At 36.6% G+C, this 23,931-nt stretch overlaps 1 protein-coding gene across 1 annotated transcript in view; it reads right to left on the reverse strand.

Moving 5' to 3' along the window:
- The window catches only part of LOC145998805 (uncharacterized), a 55,354-nt gene that overhangs the window by 16,566 nt on the left and 14,857 nt on the right, over nucleotides 1-23,931 (reverse strand). Inside the window, exons 5-7 of the mRNA XM_083135428.1 lie at nucleotides 18,745-19,288; nucleotides 9,842-9,922; nucleotides 708-904 (exon numbers count right to left, since the gene is read on the reverse strand). Coding sequence (XP_082991554.1) covers nucleotides 708-904; nucleotides 9,842-9,922; nucleotides 18,745-19,288 — 822 coding nt within the window. The remainder of the gene's footprint in view (nucleotides 1-707; nucleotides 905-9,841; nucleotides 9,923-18,744; nucleotides 19,289-23,931) is intronic.

A 23,931-nucleotide genomic window follows, 5' to 3' on the forward strand; every position in this document is an offset into this window, starting at 1 on the left:
TTATATGGTTTGAAGAGTACGTACTGAAGTTTACATTGGTAAGTTACAAGTGTTCTATGTGTGACCCTTTTGTAACACGACAGATATCAATGCGATAGTCCGGTTCTCCTCTCCCAGAACTTTTCCCCTTTCACAGACAACCAGTTTCCTTAAATTTATTGCTCCAATCACAGATTGATTGTGGATGGTTGTTTAACATACTGTGTTCTACAATGATGCTGCACGATAGTAACCGAATTTGTTTTTGCAAATTCAATCACGCAGAAAGCCTTCTCTACCTGGCTAGCGGCCATACTGCTCAACTAACGTGCTAATGTGATGTTGACGTCATGAAGAGAAATGAAAAGCAGAGATTGTAAACTTGAAGATTTTCTCTATACAACAGTCCTAAATGCTTTCTGATGTAACAAACAAATTTCAATTTATAAAGTGTTTAAACTGTCTATTTCTTTTAGGCTAACGCTTTATTTTAAACTTTTCGGGTACATTTTCCTACCATACAGTGCACAAAATCAACCCCATAAATGCAAAATGCACTCTAACACATGAAATTTGGAGTTTATGTACCAACACAACACAAATCTTGATATTTTATTCACCATAAATATGTGGCTCTAGCTATTATTTCGAGTTTGTAAAAAATAGGTAATTTTACCGATAACCAAATTCACCAATTTATCTGTCTCATAACTAATACTTCAAATTACCTTGGTGTCCGTCCTTGAACCGATCTGGCATTTACATCAGCCCCATATGAAACCAGCAGCCTGGCAGCATCCACTCGATTATTTTGGACAGCGTCGTGCAGGGGAGTTTCATTATCAACACCAGGAATATCAACGCATGCTCCATTCTTCAGCAACAGCTCGGCTACTTCAACAAACCCATGGTTGGCAGCTTCATGCTACAAATAGAAACATGCATCTTAACTCATCATGCTGACTAGCTCTTGCATATTTCCCAAAGATCAAATTTACATTTCAACTTACTGGGTGTAAAAGAAAAGCATCATGTCTAGCTTCAGACTATTTAGTATTACCACAGATAAAGGTATTTAAACAGATCTGGAACTAAAGCAGGAAACCAGTGCGCTGACCTTCCACTGGGAATTGCCCTACACAAGAAGTTTTGCAATAAGCTGCTGAGAGGCAACACTCCGACTCTTGCTTCCACTTCTTCTGCCAAAAAGAATAAGATTGCGCTGCTGAATTTCACCACTGTCGAAGTCTAAAACTGACGTCACCAAACTCCCCCCCTCCATGGAGAGATGGGGGTTCCCGAGAAAATGCTCACCTGCGAAGCCTCAGTGCTTCGGTCGGTGGTTTCACTAGTGAAAATTGGCATGAAGGCATAACTTTTACTAACAGTTAGGAAACAATAGAATGATGTACATCTATGTAAAGAATGTGGAGAATACCTGGATATTATCCTCATTTATCACAGTTACTGAAGAAATAACGTAATAAAATCCGGCAATTTTTCAAGGAACACTTCAGCAATTTATCACAGATAAATTGTTTATATGTCGTTTTATTTGCATGAACATTTTCAATGACAAATTACCTTGCAGAACAGCTGAATAGAGAAAAAAATTCCTAGTGTTCTTTAGTCAAATGTATGCCAAAATGTCCACAACCCTTTCCTTGATACGGACATAAGAAGTTTGTGGTATACCCTGGTGCATGATCTAGTTCCAACAAATGTTCGACTAAATGAAATAAAAAGATTACCCACTAATGAGTGTAGACAATGTGGAGAGGCAGAGACCAATGACCATCGCCTCACTAATGTAAAGGAATTTCAGAAATTTGGGCCTTTCTCATAATGTGCCTTGCCAAAATATGTTGTATATCGCCACAATGCTTTCAAGCAAAAATGTGTTTATTACCAGACTTTAACTATATCGCGGTGAAGAAACAAAATGCCGTTGTATGGCTAATAGCACACACAATATACTATGTATACAGCAAAAGCATGGATGTTCCCAAGGTAAAATATTCCGGAGGTAAAATAGTCTCCCATTCGGATCTCCGGGTGGGGACTACTTTGGGAGGTCCCTGGACTAAGGATAAGATCTACATTAGGAATAAGGATATTAAATTAGGCACCTGGAATGTTCTGAGCCTTTACCGGCCTGGGGCATTTCAGTGTACAGTTAATGAGATAGTTAAGTATAAATTAGATGTAGTAGCTGTCCAGGAAGTTAGGTGGCCAGGAGAAGGGAATTGTAAAACTAAAAATTATACTTTCTTCTATGGTGATACTGGAAATCATAATTTTGGAAAAGGCTTCTTCATAAATAATAGAATTATCTCTGCTCTTAAAACAGTAGAATTGAATTTATTAATGATAGGATATAATATGCAGTTTTACAGGGTGGGTGGGGTAAAATTATTTTAATAAACATACATGCACCAACGGAAGATAAAGATGATTTTTATGCAGAGTTAGAACAGATCTTTGATAAATTTACCCAGTATGATATGAAAATTTTGTTAGGTGACTGTAATGCACAGATTGGTAAAGAAGAGACATTTAAACCCACGATTGGTAAAGAAAGTCTTCATAAATTAAGTAATGATAATGGTATAAGATTAATTACGTTTGCAACCTCAAAGAATTTAATTGTGAAAAGTACAACTTTTAAACATAAAGATATCCATAAATATACCTGGTCTTCTCCAGATGGTAAAACTCATAATCAGATAGATCATATTCTCATTGATAAGAGAAGGCATACTAGTATAATTTACGTTCGTTTACATAGAGGTGCTGACTGTGCCAGTGACCATTATTTAGCAATTGCTAAATTAAGAGAAAGACTCGCAGTGATAAGCAACAAAATCTAAAAGTTCTAAAATTTAATACAGGAAAATTTGCTGATGAAAGAATTAAGAAAGATTACCAAATTAAACTGTCAAATAGATTTGATGTTTTGCAGGATTTAAATGATGATGAAAATATAAATGAAACAGACATAAATAAGAATTGGGAGCACATACGTAATGCAATAGAATCAGCAGCTAAATAAAGTATAGGATACCATAAACCGAGAAAAAGTAAGCCATGGTTTGATAACGAAAGTCATAATCTAATAGAAATAAGAAATCAGGCTAGACTTAGGTGGTTAAATAACTCTGATGATACATATCTAAGCAATTATAATAGAATAAAGCGATAAGTTAACTGCACATTTAGAAGTAATAAAAGAGATTACTTGAAAAGTAAAATTAACGAAATTGAAACAAACAGGAAAAACAAAAATATCAGAGATTTATATAAAGGTGTATATGAATTTAGAAAGGGATGGCAACCTAAAGTAAACTTGATAAAAGATAAAAATGGTGATTTTTTTGGCCGATCCAAGCGATATTTTTAATAGATGGAAGAACTACTTTAATGATAATATATTAGTCAAGTTTGGAATACCTAAGAAGCTTGTTAATATGCACAGAAAGTAAAATTCGTGTGGGTATTAACCCTCGGATGCATGTGTGGGGTCATTTTGACCCCACTGTCTGTTTATTTCCTGGTATTATAATAAAATCTAAATAAATAATTCTGATTTTCTGTGACATCTTACCATGCTACTTCAGCTATAGGAACATGTATAAATACATTTCTTACAATTTATTTTAAATTATACTTTTAACGTTTTTGTAACAATACCCCTCCTTTCCATTTGTGGGGTCATTTTGACCCCAGCCTGAAAACAGCAGGAAAACATTCATAAAGGGAAATTGATCCTACATATTATGTTCAATTATGCCCAAACTAAACGCAATCATCTCAAGGTCAACCACCCACCCTGCCATGACTCACTGCAAAGTGCGCATGCGCAGATGTATTTGGCGCGGATCGAGGCCAACTGAGAGCTCCTGTTCGTGAGATTTTTCTCAACAAATTCTCCAACCCGAAGTACAAAGCAACCTTTGGAGTAAATCGTTTCGAAGACAACAGAAGATTGCTCCGATCTGATGACAAACATACTGGCGCTGCACGTCTGGAGACTGATCACATGGATGCATTTCGATATATCTGGACACTTTTTATCAAAAACTGTCGCAGAATCATGGTACCTGGCGCCTTTCCTACGATTGATGAACAGTTAGTGCCTTTCCGTGGGAGATGCAAGGTCGTGCAATACATGCCAAGTAAGCCGGCCAAATACGGCATCAAGATCTTCTGGTTGTGCGATGCTGATAACTTTGACGCCAAAGACGCTCTAATCTACTTGGGACGACAGCCAGGAGATCCAGTTCAAAAGAACCTCGCCAGCAACGTCGTGAAGAAACTGTGCTACACACTGCGGAACTTTGGAAGAAATATCACAACTGACCAATTTTTCACAAGTCATGACTTGGCTATCGATCTCCTGTTACAAAATGTAACCATCGTTGGAACAGTATAGAAAAACAAACGTGAAATTCCACCTGCACTTACCAATATCAAGACAAGACAGCGTTGCACTTAACAATTCGCCTTCCATAAATGAGACCCTGGTAAGCTACGTGCCGAAGAAAAACTAGAATGTCATTCTACTCAGCACCATGCACCATGACATACACATTGATGATTATGATTCTAAGAAGAAGCCAGAAATCATAAAGTTTTACAACCAAACAAAGAGTGGAGTGGATGCCATGGACAAACTGGTTCAAACATACACCTGCAGAAGACAGAAACGTCGATGGCCAATGGCCCTCTTCTATAATGTAATCAACGTAGTCGTTATCAATGCATACTCATGCTACTTGTCACAGCATTCTAATTACCATTTGGGCGTCAGTCACAGACGCCGTATGTTCCTCATCGAGTTGGCGAATGTGTTGATTCTTCCTCACATGCGGGGGAGGTGCCAAAGCTTGAACCTGAAGAAACCAGTAACCGAAGCAATGAAACTTTGCGGCGTAGTAAGGCAGACACAGAGACTGGATGATAGATCTTCAAAGAAAAGAGTAAGATGCCAGGTCTGCACAAGACAAGAGGACAGGATGACGACGGAACATTGAAGAAGGTGTGGGAAACCTGTTTGCAAGCTCCACAGCGGTGTGGTTGTGGTGTGCTCAGAATGCGAGTGAGGTGTATTTAATTGCCATGAGAGGCCGCCACATTCTTCTATTTATTATTTTTTTATTTTTTTAAAATTTATTTGTTCTAGATAAAATAATATTTAGTGCTGCATTGTGTTATCTCTAAAATACTGTTTCTCAGGTCAACTGAAGTCCTGATAATTGCGAGCGAAGTGTAACTACCATTAATAAGTAGAACAGTGAATTGTCAATACATTGTTATTTTGGGGGGGGGGGTTAAATAATAATAATAAAAGGGTAATTGTTTCCTATGTTATATTCAGATAAATTATTGATCAATAAATAATATTAGCTGAACTATTTACTCTGTCGTACTTATTTCAATGCATAATTGCATTGGGGTAAAATTGACCCCACATATGTAAAGTTGTAAAAAAAAAAAGTGACATGCATCCGAGGGTTAATGTGTCTGACAAATTTACAATTCATGATGGATTAAAACAAGGAGATGCATTATCTCCATTGCTCTTTAATTTTGCCTTAGAATATGCTGTTAGGAAGGTAAAAGAAACTAATGAAGAACTAAAATTAAATGGCGTGACTTAGCTGTTAGCATATGCAGATAATGTAGACTTATTATTGGATGATATAAATACAATTAAGAATAACGCTAAAATATTTTTCAAAGCAGCTAAAGAGATAGGTTAGAAAACTAAATATATGTTTACAGGCTGAAAACAAGTGTTAGGCAATAATAACTCATTTGAACCAGTTTCCAAATTCAAGTACTTAGGAGTAATACTAACAAATGAAAATGATATTAAAGAGGAAATAAAAAGCAGGCTTAATTCAGGAAATGCAAGTTACTATTCTCTTCATAAACTTTTGTCTTCTTGTTTAATATCTAAGAAACTAAAAGTTAAAATATACAAAACAGTAATTTTGCCTGTATTATTATATGGATGTGAAACTTTGTCCCTTACATTGAAAGAGGAACATAAATTGAGAGTATTTGAAAATAAGATCCTTAGGAAAATCTTTGGACCTAAAAGGGATGAGGAGACAGGTGAGTGGAGGTTACATAATTTAGAACTACATAATTTGTATTCATGTCCAGATATTATTAGAATGATTAAATCAAGAAGACTTAGGTGGGCAGGCCATGTGACACGAATGGGAGAGGAAAGAGGAGTTTACAGGATTCTTGGGAAACCTGATGGTAAGAGACCTGTAGGAAGGCCAAGACGAAGATGGAGGGATAACGTTGAGATGGACCTAAAGGAAATTGGTAGGGATGGAAAAGAGTATATAGATCTTGCTCAGGATAGGGACAGATGGAAGGCCATTGTTAATGCAGCCATGAACCTTTGGGTTTAAGAAGGCTAGAGAGTAAGTTAGTTATGTGATTTTATTTATGTTAAGATTCTTTCATCTTCTACATAAATACCACATCAACAGATATAAAATACATTACTGAGTGAATTTAATAATCACAGTAATATCTCTGGAAGACAGGCTTAATATCATTTTCGGGAAATTGCATGGCAACAAAATAAAAATTTTCAATTATTGTTGAATGAGGTACAGTAACTTCAGTCAGCATTCAAGGCAGAGACAAAGTCAGGAGTTTATCCAGATTTCTCCAGCGAAAATGGGTTGGGGATTTCAAGAACATTATTTAGCTGGGTGTAAGGGTAAATTTAGAGTCACAATGATCGTAAATGGACACATGTGGTAAAGGGGCATTGAGGAAATATGGTGGGGGTGTTGATGAATCACTGGTACAGTTATGGGCAATGCGTCTCTCCAGAAAATGATTGCTGTGACAATAAAGTGAGTAAAGGAATAACATTTGTTTAGCTAATGAAGAAATAATGTAAGAAAATCGGCTACATTTTATTTTTAAAGAAACACGTCAGCAATTACTAAGGAACATCGATTCTTGCTGCCAATTTCCTCACACTTTTGTAACGTACGCAAAGGGTAAGGTGTATCTGTGTGTGTGTAATTGGAAATAATTGTGCTACAAAGGAGCCTACAATTTTCTATTATTTTTGGAGGGCATGAAAATTTACGTCTATGTGTTATGTTTCACAGAAAATTTATCCTTAAGTGAGCATTCCCAAGATTAATTCCCACTTACATTTTAATCTTCACCAAGTATGGGGAAGTTTATCGAACTTATCTGGGGGCATAGACGTTTTTCATTAGGAGCCATATGTTAGCATCGTTTAATGCGAAAGTATTTATTTATTTCACCTGATTTGAATCCGGGACCCCGGGTGCCATAGTCCGATAGTCTAATCATTTCATAAAAAGGGCCCGAGTATGAAAGAAGCTGGAAAGAGCTTCTTTCAAGCAAATGCCACCTGCGATCTTCAGCAGATGTAAAAATCCGCTGATACGAATTCTTCTGGAATCGCAGGAAAGATACTGCAAACACAGCTTTACACTGAAAGCACCGTTATTTAGACGCGTTCTCTTAACGGCCGAGGTTCGAATTTCGTTTAAATAGCTCGGGAGAATATTTCTTAACACAGTCGGTATCTGAAATATATAGTGTGCACAGTATGTGTCTCAGAATTATACAAGTTGTTGAACTAAGAGTGAGTGTTTTAAGTCCACTTTATGCACAGGAAGGCTAATCGGGACTTAGCCTACAACTTAAAGTGGGATCCGAACCACTATGTGCCTCCACCGCGTATCGAACTGTTGAACTAAGAAAGTTATGGCATGAATATTTGTTGCCTCCAACTTAAAGTCGGATTACCGAACATTACAAAAGGAGTTACAGTGAGGAGTAGTACGCTATCGGAAAGGAGATTTATTTCAGGAGAGTTCATCAGAGTTTCATCAACGAACCAGCGAGTCGATCGTCACTTCGAGATCTACAGGTAACAAACGTTCCTCTATCCTTGTCTATCATTCTCTCACACCCCTGCCGGACCAGTCAATTGTAGTGTTTAAAGTAAATCGTGAGTGTAGTTCTTATTTCACAGGGCTAGCCCCCTTGCTTGGTTAAGTGTAGACGTAGCTCTTCAGAGCTATACCCCCCTCTTACGATACACCTCTCGCAGCCAATTAACTTCGAATATCAGGCTTCACATAGCCTATCTACGATCCCTTAATCTGAAACAATCTGGTGTTTATATGGCATCTAGGATTTATCCTGCACGTGCATTTAAAAAATTGAAGCCAGGGGAGTGACCATAAGGTTAGAGTATGAACAACTTGTAGGGCCTTCCTGATAGTTTAGTGGTCACCTTGTTTCATGTTCAATTCCAGCTGGAGACACATGGCTCAGTGGTTCTCATCCTATTTGAAGTTGTAGGTCCAGTCCAGATTAGCCTATCTAAACATAAAGTGGACTTTACTTGCACCTTGAAAAACATGTACGTGGTGCGTTTTCCATCTCAGTTCCTTCTTCTAAAATACACGTTAAGGTTTTTCCAAGGTCTGGGCAGACTTAAAAAGGTGTGCACCAAGTAAACTTTTCATTTATTTTACACCAAAATTGTGTGACAAAAATGAATTTAATAATTAAGTAACAGGTACACTAATTTCAGCAGTGATACTATAAAATTTTAAAACACTAAAGTTGCTGACCAAGGCAGATTATGATTTAAAAATATTTTACATGTAATGTTTCTACCCTTTATCAGGATCTTCTTCAGATGAAGAACTAAACCAAAATGATGGAATACACAAATACAGTAAAACCTCGTTAATCCAGACCCTGATAAGCCGGACTTTGCTTAATCCAGACAGGCAAAAGGCCAAAAAGCAGAATGCAAGGTTTTTAATGTGGCTAGAAGTCCACAATCGCATTTGTCGTACGTACTGCATTGTATGTAGAGTATTGCTTTACATTTTACTGTACTGTATAGTGTATTTAGGCCGATGCCCTTTAAATACACCATAATAAACATGTTTTGTTGCTATAAACGGAGCTTTAATGCACTTTCTACTTTTAGGTTATTTCAGTTAATCCGGACTTTCGTTAAACTGGTAAACTTAGTCCGGATTATCAAGGTTTTACTGTAGAAAGTATTTATACACATATCAGGGTGTCTAGACACACAAAAACACATTATGTTGACAGTCCTTATCTTGGACGATTTCTCTAAAGGACTTTACATGATAATTCCTCATGACCTCTGACTAATTGGTCTCCATCACTGACAGGTGATTGATAGGTCAAGATTAGCAAGAGTCTTGGCCTGTCAATCACCTGTTTTAATTACAGTAATTTTGAATGAAAATTCTAGTACAATACTACTATGAAGTAAATGTAATGCAATAATACATGAGGTTGGTGGGTACGGCATGATTACATGGCACCACTGAAGTGTGAACATGTCACTAGATAGCAGTGTGATATATGGTCATTGCACAGAGGGTGGTGAGTCAATTGTAGTGCAGAAAGAACATGACCAGGAGTGAACAGCATTCACATATTAAAATAGGTTCTCTTTTGGAGAAATGGCATAAATGTCACTGGAAGCTGGCAGAAACTACGGGAATATTGCCCTATCATAGGATGTGCCTCTTTTGTTCCGGTTATGCTAATGTATGCTTTCTGACTAACAAACACACATAGCACAATGCTGTCGTTTGTGGTTGCTTGCTTGCCTCCCTACACAAAATCTGCATCATTCATACTTTCCCCTTGAAATTTCCTACCAGTCCCACATTTTCGCGATAAAAATTAGTTGCCAACCCTCATATATTTCAAAGTTCTTGACTGAAATTGGTGGAAAGTTACTGGTGGATCAACTCCAATGTAATAACATGATAACCATACATACCAATGGTGTCCATCCAGCATTGTCTTTAACATTAGGATTTGCTCCAGCTTCCAGGAAAAACTTAACTCTATTCACATCTCCCTGAAATACAGAATAAAAAGGTAAGCACCTTCTTAGTTTCTACAGGTTAAATTCTAATCCTTAAATGCTAGATTGGGAAATCATATAGCCCTTGAGGTGACAAAATTCGATATATGACTGTGAGAACATAATCAAGCTCAGGTTCGAATCTCAGCCTCAGCATTGATGGTCTTCGTGTCTGCCTTCATTGCAATTAGCAAAAAGTGACAGAAAAGTGAAAAAAATCAATCAATGAACTGAGCTCAGGCAATTCAAAACTTCAGAGCATGTAATTATCAATTTGTCATGATATAATAGGAGGTAGGGGAAGGGACAGACTCGAAATGTACCCTGGCACTTTTCGACTTTCAATTTGAAATTATGTACTACTTTTTTTTTTTAAAAAAAAAATAAAAAAATCAGAAGATAACAATAACAAGTGAAGCATATGAGAATTAAAAATTTGGTATCACTTTCAATCCTGATGTTTAGATATTAGAAAAATATATATTCACATTTCTATTTCATTTGCTCCTAAATACTAAAACATACTTGGCCATTATGAGAATAACCTTAGAGGAGCCACTGTGGTCTAGTTAGTAGGGTATCTGACTGCCACGTGGGAGACCCGGGTTCAATTCCCAGGAGGGGTGATCTAAGGTTGGAATTTTTCTGGCTTTGTCCCAACATAAAGCAGCTCCGGAGATCACCCAGCCTCAAAAAATGGGAACCTGAGGAGTGAAGGAAACCGGAGCATGGTGCTGATCACATCACCTCCAAAATGGCCGAGATCGAGAATGTGGTGCCCTACTTCCACATCTACTAAATGTGCCTTAATTGCATGGTGGTGTAATTGTACCATTATTAGCCTCCTTAAGTGAGAATTCACACCGAAGAGACATGTGACATGCGACAATTGATACGAGAGTATCACACAGAAGAGACAAGCAGCAAGCAACACTTGTTTCTTTGCTCAGTTACACGATGGTACAGATATAATTGCATTAATCAGTGTATTAGTCACCCGAAAATAACGTAAGAGACATTGTTACCTGTAAATCACATTGTAAAATTTGTGCAAGTTATTGAAACCTGGGAGAGGCATGTTGTGCATGAGAAACTGAGAAATAAAATGCACTGACCTCAAAACTGTATATATTAGACTTTCCAGCCTGGATAAAGCGAAGACCTAAACACCAGAGAAATGGATCTCAACCTTCGTGAAACCATGTTCCGGTATTTCTTTTCTTTTATTTTTTTTAAGTCAATGCCCAAGAATTTTCCTCACAAATACCTTTCCAGTATTTAAGATTTTATGCTTGAATTAACATGTACCTATGAAATTAAATATTGATAAATAAATTCTAGCATAATCATAGAGTAATAATAGTTTGATTATGTGTAGTATTGTTGATAAATATAAAAATATAGATGACAAAGTGGTAACAATGTCTCCTTGTAACTAAGTGTTCCCAGGTTCGATGCCCGGTGGAGGCACATAGTGGCACGGGTCCCACTTTAAACTGTAGGTCCAGTGCTGATTAGTCTATTTCTGCATAAAATGGACTTTAAAAAAAACAGCTCACAACTCAAATATGACATTGGGATTGTGTCATTTAAACCAATTTCAGTAGAACCTCTCGCAACTCAGTATAGTTGATACAAGAGCCCGGCGGTTGACAAACAATGCACTAGAGTACTGATCTATTTCAGACTAACGTGCCTCCATGTTCTGGCTTTTTAAAATAAAAGCAGTCATGCCCTAAATGGCCAAAACATGGCCTCTTTACATGATGTTGAAGGCAAATTACAGCCAATAACTGCATCAAAAAAATTGATAGAGCAAAAAGAACATTGTGTTTAAATCTTAAAACATTGTACAATCACAGACACTTCTGAGTTGTAACAATTCGATTGAAAGTCAATGGCATTGTTACAATTCAGAACTGTCTGTGACTGTACATATTGATACTTAATTATACTACTATGTACAAAAAGTACCCAGAATTTGTGAATAAAACACAAAATACGTGGTTAATCATCAACATTTATTTTGTCGCCTTCAAAATAGGCCCCATCAGATGCAACACATCCACATCACCAATGCTTAACCCAGTCTTCAAAACACTTTTCAAACGCAGAAGACTGTATCGCCCTGAGTTCCTTCTGCGAAATTTCCTTTAATGGATTCAATTGATTCAAAATGCCTTCCCCGAAGTGGTAACTTGAGTCGCGGAAAGAGAAAGAAATTACACGGAGCCATATTTGGAGAATATGGGGCTTGGGCGAGGACATGTGTTGAGTTTTTGGACAAAAACTCGCGAACAAGAGTAGATGTGTGTGACGACACATTATCGTGGTGTAAAATCTAAGAATTGTTCTTCTATAATTCTGGTCTTTTCCAGCTAACATTCTCACGCAGACACCTCATAACGGTTACATAAAACTCTTTATTCATAGTTTGTCCCGCTGGAAGGAATTCTGAGTGCGCAACACCACGATAATCAAAGAAAACAATGAGCATGACCTTAATTTTTGAGCAACTTTGGCGTGGTTTTTTGGGTTTTCGTTCATTTTCGAAGTGCCATTCCAAAGATTGTTGACCTGTTTGCATGTCATACTCATACACCCATGTCTACCAATTATGATGCGTTTCGTGAAGGTTGAGTCACTAGAGGCTCGTGAAATCATGTCTTCAGCAACATCCCTGCGATGTGATTTTTGCAGGAAATTCGGCTAATTCAGGATAAGTCATGCTGCGATGCATTTCATGCCTAACACATCAGTCAAAATGTTGTGAACGGACATGAGTGATATGCCAAGCTCACGAGCCAACTCTCTCACACTCACACGCCGGTTTTCAAGCACCATTGTCCTGATTTTTCAGATGTTTTCGTCAGTCATTAACCAGAACGGGGCAAATCAGCAACAACTTCTCTGCCTTCTTTGGAAGCCTTGTATCATGCATATGCTTGTTTCAACAGGCACAAATTACCAAAGGCCTTTTGTAGTATTTTCAACAATTCAGCACACAACAGTCCGTTGACAACAAAATTTCAAACAAATTCTTTGCTTGATATTTGTCTCCCTTCTGCAAATCGCAGGACACTCATGAACACAACTAACGTAAACAACTGCTGTGTACAAACTGATGGATAGATTACTCTACCCCTCTGCGTGGTCATTCAGTACAGTGCTGCCATCCTACGGACAAAAAGAATTCTCGATACCTCCAATGTGGGACTTTTACCAGCCAAATTCCGGGAACTTTTTTTAATGAAGGTATCAACAAATTAGAGGTTCAAACATGTTGGAAGGCCTACGGTTGTGGTCTCTTAAAATAGCTCATTGGGATTACACATTCAGTGAGCATACGTTAACAACAAACTGAAGCGACACGATGCACGGCATTGAGGAAACGGCACAGTCTGAGTGACATGGGACACATGCAGCTTGTTGTGTCGCTTTGGTTTGAAAGGTTCAATTGATTACTGAGTGTTCGCTTGCAAGCGGAACCTGTCTCTTGCAGCATGTCGCTTGTCTCTTTGGTGTGAATTCTCCCTAATTTGAAAATATGCACCACAAACCAGCTACAGCATTGATATCATCATGTGGTTGAAAATTGAAGTAAAGAATTTCTCTGTACATTGTAACATGAGATACGGATGTGTAGGTAGGGATCCTACACAGTCATGATCTCAGCTAACATGGAGGTGATGTGATCAGCACCATGTTCTGGCTGCCTTTGCCTCCCTCCCCCAATACATTTAAGAAAATACCCACCCTCTAATTTAACAAAAAAAAAAAAACTGAAACATGGCAGAAATAAACATTCTTCTACCATGGAAATAGAATATAAAGATTTCATTATATAATATATCAGTTGTCAAAACATAATTATGTAGAATGGAACCTCAATTTTAATTTTTCACAGGACTAAGGCAAGACAATTTAAAAAGCAGGGAAAATATACAATCCAGGGAAATTTTATAACCTGTTGCTGTATTGGCACCATGAAAATTGAATGTATAATACATGAAAATGTAATATCCAGGAATGCAATATCTACGTTTCATTATACTTCCTTCTAAATCTTATATTTCAGAATGCTACTGAACTAAATAATATTCAAGATTTGATCTGACACAGCCCCTTAACCCGGGAGAACATGCATGGTGGGGATTTTACTGCAAATTTCTTTCTTTGCTTGCTTTTTTCCACATGCATGTTGGTTTAGCTCCTTCCCCCACTTTATCCATACTGTGCAAGTGGGAGACACACTGGCCAGCCAACAATTTTGTCAGTGGCCTTCTACCATTTAAAAGGCACTGTTCATTTCTTCTGCGGTCTTTTTGAGCATGCACGCTTTCTCGTGTTATAGATTTAACAATAGATCATGATTGGATTTTTCTGTCATTATGAACCAGGAAGAAGAGGATAGAATTCATAGGTTTATTGAAAGCGTCGAGAAGAAGGAGAAACATGATAAAGAGCTTGGAAGGGAATTTGCAAGAGTAAGACGACACCTTTCTAGCGATGAAGAATGTGAATCAGAAGAAGAAAGAAAATGCATCCACTGTTCACTCTAAATCTGCCGTGAGCACATATTTTTTTAATGTATGGAATGTGCAAATGTAAATCTTGATGGCGATGAAGAGGGTGTGGAGTAAAGAGGTGAAATAAATAAAAAAAACTGGAGTAGTAAACGTAGAAAACATACCACAATTGTAAATAGCTTTTAGTATCATAATTTTGGTCTCTCTAAAACCTTTGCACCAAAATTATGTAAAATTATGTTTGTTCCATAATTATACTGGGTCATTCCATACAAAATCACCCAGAAAAGGTTGCTTCATAGTCATGGATTTCATTCCAATTATTTTTACTGATAGATACTTGATTCAATATGACAAATATGTAATATTAGACTTGTCCAACAAATATAGAAAGCTGTGGTAAAAAAACATTGTTTTCAGTACATTTAAAGCTTTATGTTATGTCCTGTACCTTTTTCCACAATCTAAGGCCAAAATTAATATTCAATTTTTAAGAAAAATCAAAGTTTAGGATTTTCTTTAGTAGGGAAGTAATGTCATATCAGAGCTATAATATTTCTTGGAGGAAAGGTGTACATCCAAAGTTTTGGCAGAAAATATTTATATTTCCTCTTTTAGTTAAAGCTCTTTAACAATGCTTGTTTTCATTTATTTATTTTTTTTAAAATTTGAGCCCGTATATCTCTGGTGGGGTACCTAATATAAATTTGATATATACAGCACAAAGAGTACTCTATGAGAGGCACCTGTAAAAAAAAAAAAATTGACATTGACATTCCATGGATAACAGGGGGAATTTGGGCAAAAAATTGGTTACAAATAAATATTTACTTTTAATGAACTATCATGCAATTAAAATTATTCTATTTATTAATTACATCATGCAAATGGCACAGTAAGTCCATTAGTAGAAATTTTGAATGAAAAGATGTGTAAGGCAGGTATGTCTGAACAGGTTAAGACATGCAAGATGAATACCATTAGTGGGAAGCTTCAAGCTGTCAAGTGCTTCACTCCCTCCCTCTTGTGCTAGCATCCTTTCTCTCTTATAAATCTTTTCTTGCACAGGAAGTGTCATATTTTCAAGAAAAAAGGTATTTTGTTTCTTCTCGCACTGATTTTCTTGTAAAAAGATTGCATTAAGTATTAGAACAGGCAATTTGTACAATTGAAAAGAGAATCCCTTTCTCGGTATCACAACTAGAAATACCACACTGATGTAGGTGTCTCTTACTTTCCAAGCTACGCAACATCGACATTTTGTATGATGATATTGGGCAAAAAAGAATTCCAATGACGGTAAAGAGGTTATTACTTCTCTTGACATTAAACGAAGTTTGCATTTTCTTAGGATAGATGTTTGTTTACACAATCACAAAGATATCTTGTGAAAAGTCATATATCAGATTTCATGTTTTCCTGGAACCCTAACATTTCTATTGCTAGTCCTGCTAAATATGCAAATTCGGAAATTCACTAAACTTGGAACAATTCAGGTCAATCAAGGGATCAAGACTGGCTACTGGAGTAATTGCAGCTTTCCACAAATGGTATTCCACTTGCATGTCTTAATACTTAACTTGTTCAGACAAGCCTCTGCCTTGCATACCTTTTCATTCATAATAGCTACTAATGGACTTACTATGGCATTTGCATGGAGTAATTAATAAATACAATAATTTTAATTGCATGATAGTTCATTAAAAGTAATTATTAATTTGTAACCAGTAACATAAATTTACTTGTTTTTGCCCAAATTCCCAGTTATCCATAGAATATCAATCTAGATTCTTTTACAGGTACCTCTCATAGAGTAATCTTTGTGCTGTAAATATCAAATTTCTAATACGTACCCCACCAGAAGTATAGGGGCTCAAATTTTGAAATAAAAAATGGTTTGGTGTGAGTTGGTGTTTGAAGTCCACTTTATGCACAGTAAGGCTAATCGGGACTGGACCTATGGTTTAAAGTGGGATCCGAATCACTCTGACATGTGCCCCAGGGAAATAAAAAATGAAAAACAAGCATTTTCAAAGAGCTTTAATTAAAAGAGGGAACCAGTAGCAGAGCTCAAATATTTTCTGCCAAAATTTTGGATGTATATGAAGTAAGTCTTGAAGCTTTGCTGGTGATGAAGGATGAAAAGATTCAACCAGGCGAGTTGTGGAAAAGATTCCAAGCATTTTCAGGGTAGTAGATGAGAGTGACGTTAGATCTCGAAAGCTTGGAATCTTCTCAACTGGTCGGTAGCCCAAGAGAATCTTTTCATCATTTGGATGTATACGTATGTTTCCTCTAAAAAATTATAGCTCTGATATGACATTACTTCCCTACTAAAGAAAATTCTAAACCTTGATTTTACTTCAAAACTGAATATCCATTTTGGCCCTAAATTTCAGCCATTTTCATTACAGATGGTATAAAAAAAAAACAAAAAAAAACAGCATAAAATAAAGCTTGAAATGTACTGAAAACAATGTTTTTATAACACAGCTTTCTATCATTTTTCTTAGCCGAGTTATGATTATCGCAACTCTCTGCAAAGGTGCAAAATGACTGAAGTCATGAAACAAAAAATGCCACCATTTTTAAACAAAGTCAAGTTTTCGAAAAAATAATGCCTGCTTTCAATTACTCCTGCATAGGGGGTAGAACAACAAATATATGATTTTTTTAAAAAAAAAATAGTCAAGAAAGCAGTGCATTCTGCACAAAAACTTGGGTCTTGGGACAAGTTCTGTGAGCTAAAAGAGGATAAACATCATAGTAATGCTTCTCCCATGTATTCAACATTTCTAACAATATTATGTGTACTCATATTAGTGGAAATTTGTGAGTGCTTTAGGGTGCTTTAAGGTGCTAGTGGAAACAACGGTTCATGCATTGAATATTGAAACATGATATTTTTATTATGAACAATATTACCTTTCTGATTTTTTAATATCTTGTTGAACATGTATTGATTATTCTGTGAAACGATTTTCATTGTGGTAAAACCTGGGACTTACTATCAAACAATTAGCCAAATTGGAGAGTTTTTTTCCATTACAACATATTACATTCTCTAAAGATGTTTATGCTTCCCGAGCAGGTAAGAATGGTAACAGTTATTTTCTGTGCCTATGAAGCAACTTCTTGTCTTTCAATTGGGTGATTTCTCATGGAATGACCCTACTGTATTCTTCCAAAAATAAAATAAATAAAAAAAACAATTACCTATTAAACTTTTGTAAAATCGTGTTTCTTTGGCCTTCTACGAGGCACATGTCAAACAAAAAGGGACAATATTTTTTTTTTTTTTTTTTTGGGACTGGCAAAACTGATGGAAGCTGTGCATGCATGGAAGCATGCTTTAGTATTCTGTGCCTGCAACAGAGCTATATTTCTCAGTGTGGAGGTGCGTACGTGCGAGTAGCAGGAAGTTGAAATGGCTGCTGTAATAGAAAATCCAGCCAAATGTGAGATGAGGTTGCTGATTAGATTTCTCAATGCAAAAGGACTGAGTGCGGCTGACATTCAGCGGGAATTGTTTGCCATTTACAGAAAACCATCCAAATCCAAAACCAGCAAAGAGGAATGTTACAGTCCGGAATTCTGCTTATTCACGACAACGGCCGCCCACATACAGCTGACCATACTGTTGCAACAATTAAAAAATTCCGATGGGAACGTTTTAATCACCCACCAATACAGTCCCGATCGTGCCCTAAGTGATTACTTTCTGTTCCTTCATCTCAAAAAGTAGCTTGCTTCACAACATTTTGATGATAGTGAAGTTCTCAAGACATTAGTTCTCGACTGGCTGAGATCCCAGGTGGCAGATTTCTACGTAGAGGGTCTACATAAACTTGTTACATGGTATCAAAAATGCTTGGAGCGTTATGGTGACTGTAGAAAAATAGCCAGGGTATGCACTGGTATAGCATCAAAATAAAAATTTTCTCGCTTGATTTTATTCTCTGTAATAACAAATCGGTCCTTTTTTTTTGACGTGCCACTCATATATTCTTACAAAATATAGAACAAAACATTTTTTCAAAAAAAATTGTATTAAACTTTTGAAAACTCATACCAGCTTTATACATTGTATTTAAAATAAAAAAAATATATAAAAGAAACGAAAAAGACACTAATTAAAAATATCATGAAACAAGCTCAATAGACCTAAATATTCGAGCGCAGTCATTTTGACCACTCACGCCTCTTCACGTAAGATGTCATCACGCACGTTCTCCCTGGTTAAGCTGTAATAAAATGAAGTATCACAATAGAGGAAGTGAAACTTACCTTAATACATGCCACATGCAATGGAGTCTCTCCTTTAGCATTCTTCTTCATGTGCGCAGGCGTTTCGGATCTCGGACTCTTCGTTGAACTGCATGGGGTTTCGCAATTTAAGTTCCTATTCCTTAAATTTACTTGAATTGGCGTACTGGGAGATTCTTTATTATATTTCTTTGAGGATGGTGTATGTGGAATTGTAGTTGCACTCTGACATGCTTTGAGATGATGTGAATCTGTACTTGGGCTTGGAACCGAGGACCTCTTGTTCTGTCCTTTGGGCTGCTTCTCTGCATTGATGCTCTTGCGAGTAAGAACTTTCCCAGTAACTTTCTCGCTAGAATTGGCAGCTTCAACGTCACTTTGTCGCACTGGCTTCTCAACTGAAGGGGAATTTTTATTTTGCCTGCTGTTTGACCTGGCACTGTCTCTGCTCTGCCGTTGTTTTGATTTGGGTGTTGAACCTTTACTTTGAGCATGAGTCACATTTTCATTATCCCGCTCCTCTCCTCTACTCGAAGTATGATCTGTCTCTTCAGGCTTATCTTTTCTGTAAAAATGCACAATGAATGTATAGAAAGTACAAAAATCACTAACTTTAGCAGCGGTAGAAAAACTAAATAATTCAGGCACCAGCCCCTTTTTCTAAGAAGCCAGCTTTTTATGTTTGGATGGAGGGGGAGGCAAATGGTTTAATAAAGCCAGGAATGCAACTGAGATAAAGCCACACATTTTAAAGCATTTCATTTATTAATAAATACAAGATTGGATTAAAAGTAGGGCTGAGCCGATGCTGATGAATCGGTATCTTCGATATCAGTGGTATTGGTATCGTAAAGTATTGGTTGGAATTTAATTACAGATACTTTTTCAGTATTTTGATCTTTCAAGGGCTCTGCAAAAAATACCGCACGACACTTTTGTGGAGTGTAATTATCCTGGAAATTATGCAAAATTTGAAGTTTCTTTTTTACTTTGTACCAGTTTTGTGTGAAAACCTGAATTTTGTAATAACATAACATGTAATTTAATAGTCTGATGTAATTCTTGAACATTTTAAAACAAAAGATCGTTAAATTAATGCATATTAATTAGAGTGGAATCCTTACACACAAATATTAATCAATATAATATTTTGAACAACTTTCAATTATTTCAATTTTCAAGTATCGGTGTGAGTATCAGCATCGGTATCGGTTCAAAATGGTATCGGCTCAGCCATATTTAAAAGTAATTATTTCCTGCACTGGAGTGGCCTTAATATGCAATACATTCCAATACAAGGCCGACTCTACCATATCCAGAGGTCCCACGTGAACTCAAACTGCATTTTTCCTGAGTTTTCCAGAATTCTCTTATTCTTTCCAGACTACTAAATACCAGTACATTACTAATTTAAATATATTTTACAATGGTCTATGGTGCTGTATTATCACTAACATTACCGATATGGTATATTTATATATAGTCTGTAACTTAGTGAAATGTTCTGCTCTTTTATTATTATTTTTATGAATAAAAACAAGGTTTGTAAAGTAAATGACTAATTAAGCAGTTCCTTTTCAAAGGCAAAAAGGTACTGCAATCACCCAGTTACATGCATTAACCATTCATCGAACATTCAAGGAATATTTGCAATTTTATATCAGATCAGTTTTGTACAGTAGTATATCAGTATCAGTCAATAACAAAACTAATTCACAAATAAAATGACATTTTTGTTCATATAATTAAGGACTAAGGTTGTGGGCACACTGTATTATAGCACACAAAATACATTTCAAACACATTACATACCCAGTCTTACAATCAATTCTGTCACAACTTTGGAAGATGGATCCTCCCGTGGTGTTCAAACTTCTCCCAGAGAGACTGAATAATCCTTTCTAAAAAATTCTCTTAAGGAAGACAGTCCTGAAGACAATGATAAAGGATCTCAGCAACACTCTTTTTCATCTTCAGGAGTGGGATTTTCAGCAGGATTCTGCATCAACTCATAAGGATCAAGCAACCCAGCAGTGGCTTAAGACAAATGTGCCAGAGTTCATTTCCACCTCAGATTGGCCATCTGGCAGTCCAGACCTCAACTCCCTGGTCTAGAAATTGTGGACTGCATTTTGACACATGGCTTGCAAGAAAAGACACCCAAGTATTGTCAGTTTAAGTGCTCTCTTGTGAGGACAGTGGCAGATTTCCATCTCAATACAGTGTATAATCCAGTGGCGTATTCTGAAAATTTGACCTGGTTTACCACAGCAATTCTTATTTATTGCATATATTTATTATATACTGAATCAAGATTAACAGAAATAAAATATCAATGCAAGCATGCAAGTAAAACAAAAGTCGGACAACTTCAAATTTTCCAGCAATTTCTAGTTTTCACAAAATCTCCTCTATTCACCTAAAATTGGACCTACATTTCCCTGCACCAAGGGAAATTTCCCCTCATAGCAACATAAGTGTGACACAAATAGAGAAAGGAACAAGCTACTATCTCCTGCCAATGCTGTTTTCAGCAGTGGAACTGACCCCACAGTCAATGTGTTTTTACATAGCCACTCTCTCTTACAGGGTAGCTACGATATTTTGATTATGAAATTCCCTGACTTTTCCAGGTTTTCCAGACCAGAAATGAAATTTTTCCAGACATATTTGTCATCATGATTTTTGCTTTTTAACCTCATGTTTTTCAATTAAATATGCAGGCACGTAAATTATTATGAATATGAATATACACAGTTACTAGCTGAAAATTTACCAAGTGATTTATATAATGCTATTCAATGAAAAAATAAATAACTATTGTACTTCCCCATTTACTAAGTCATTACAATTAAGGTTGTGTAAAAAATCAATAAAAATGCGGCATATATCAAAGCTTTACAATGTAACTTGTATACAAGCTTAATTATATCAATACAAATGAGAACCAACACAAAATTAGGTCATGTACCTTTAGAAAATATGAAATAAGTTTAATGATTATATTTTTTAATTTATTGAAAATAGTACATATTTCGGAAATTCAGCACGTGAATGGGACCGGTGACCAACCATACACCTAAAAGAAATATATATGCAGGCCATACTTTGGAATCAAATATCTCCATTATTTGAGTTTTCCACATGCTGGAACCAATTTTATATTACGGGAAAATATCGAAATCTGTCTACTAAAAGGTAACAGTTCCGAATGTTTTATGTTGGTTTTTTTGTTTCAAAGTTTCCTAGCAGGAAGACTAATTATCATAGAATTTTGGCATTCATTGTGACACGAAATTTGAACCTTCCTTAAAATAATGAGCCCTATTTGGATTCGAAAAAAGTTATTTATGTTGAAAAAAAACAACTTCAAAATGACCTTACGCAATCATACACGCTTCCCACGGAAAAGGTATTCTCCGGTTGACAAGCGACAGTAAGTATCGTAAACTAGTGGGATTGAATGTAGAAATTAATCGGAACCTTAGTACAGGGTCTTTATTTTAATTGTAAGACAACGAAACCTGACCTTCCTAAACCACTTTTCAGCAAAATTTCATTCTACACGCAAAAAATACGTAAAATTACTATCGGTACCAAACCAACATTCCTAACCTAACAACGATGTCATTTTATAGGTTTGTCGCATGTTACTCACAAATCCAGAATATAGAAAAGGAAAGTTAAAAATTGTACTTACGTATGTGAGTATAGTGCTCTTATTGTAGAACGACGTTTCAGAGATTGACTATCTCTTTCCTCAGGTTCGTATAAAAACTAAGTACTTGGCATAGTACTGCGTCAAAAATGTAATATGAGGATTGTGGTTAAGGGTTGGTTAGGGTACATTTAAAATATTAAGTTTTTGCTATTAGAAGTACGTAAAAACCAAGTCGTTCCCTAATAAAACTTGTACAGTAGACCTATTCACAGGTAAAAAAGTTAAAAAAGTTAAAATTCTAAAAAACCTGCATAAATCACAATGCAACCTGCAGGTTTGGCCTTTCCTACCCAACTGTGATTATCTATCCACATGAAGGTCAATTCTCAACGAATATTTCCCCTCCCCTTAATTTTCTCGTTTCCCCTTATTACGTCACAAATCCAACGTGAATTCACGTTCCTCTCTTGCAGCTTGCATAACTTCCGGAGTGACGTGGAAACCGATATTGGGTTCAATCTTCCAGGCTTTATCCCATTTTTTGAGGAAATTGATCCACCCTTCTTCCAAATTTCCTTCGTCCCTATTAAGATTACTCTCCCCCCCCCCCTACAAATACTCGCTGTCTCATACACATTTCTTCCTAATTTCCTCCCCTCTTTTCTGATTACCTCTTTTTTTGCGATTCTATGCCCACTTTCCAAAATATGTTCTGAGAGACCCGTTTTGGGAACTTTTTCCCTTATGTCCTTTTCATGCTCGCTCCATCTTTTACCCATATTTCGGCCCGTCTGTCCTATGTACTCCTTCACGCATTGGCATTCTATTCGATAAACCCCCTTCTGTTTTTCCGGTATTTCCCTAGTTGTCTTTCCTTTCTTATAATCGGTGAAGTATTTTTCTACATTCTTTGGTGCTTTCATCCCGCAAACGATTCCAAAATCTCTCTCGTTTGGAATCGTTTGCGGGATGAAAGCACCAAAGAATGTAGAAAAATACTTCACCGATTATAAGAAAGGAAAGACAACTAGGGAAATACCGGAAAAACAGAAGGGGGTTTATCGAATAGAATGCCAATGCGGGAAGGAGTACATAGGACAGACGGGCCGAAATATGGGTAAAAGATGGAGCGAGCATGAAAAGGACATAAGGGAAAAAGTTCCCAAAACGGGTCTCTCAGAACATATTTTGGAAAGTGGGCATAGAATCGCAAAAAAAGAGGTAATCAGAAAAGAGGTGAGGAAATTAGGAAGAAATGTGTATGAGACAGCGAGTATTTGTAGGGGGGGGGGGAAGAGTAATCTTAATAGGGACGAAGGAAATTTGGAAGAAGGGTGGATCAATTTCCTCAAAAAATGGGATAAAGCCTGGAAGATTGAACCCAATATCGGTTTCCACGTCACTCCGGAAGTTATGCAAGCTGCAAGAGAGGAACGTGAATTCACGTTGGATTTGTGACGTAATAAGGGGAAACGAGAAAATTAAGGGGAGGGGAAATATTCATTGAGAATTGACCTTCATGTGGATAGATAATCACAGTTGGGTAG

The sequence above is a fragment of the Lepisma saccharinum genome, chromosome 14 (genome assembly GCF_977018435.1).
Source record: "Lepisma saccharinum chromosome 14, izLepSacc3.1, whole genome shotgun sequence".
In the NCBI taxonomy this organism is placed as follows: domain Eukaryota; kingdom Metazoa; phylum Arthropoda; class Insecta; order Zygentoma; family Lepismatidae; genus Lepisma; species Lepisma saccharinum.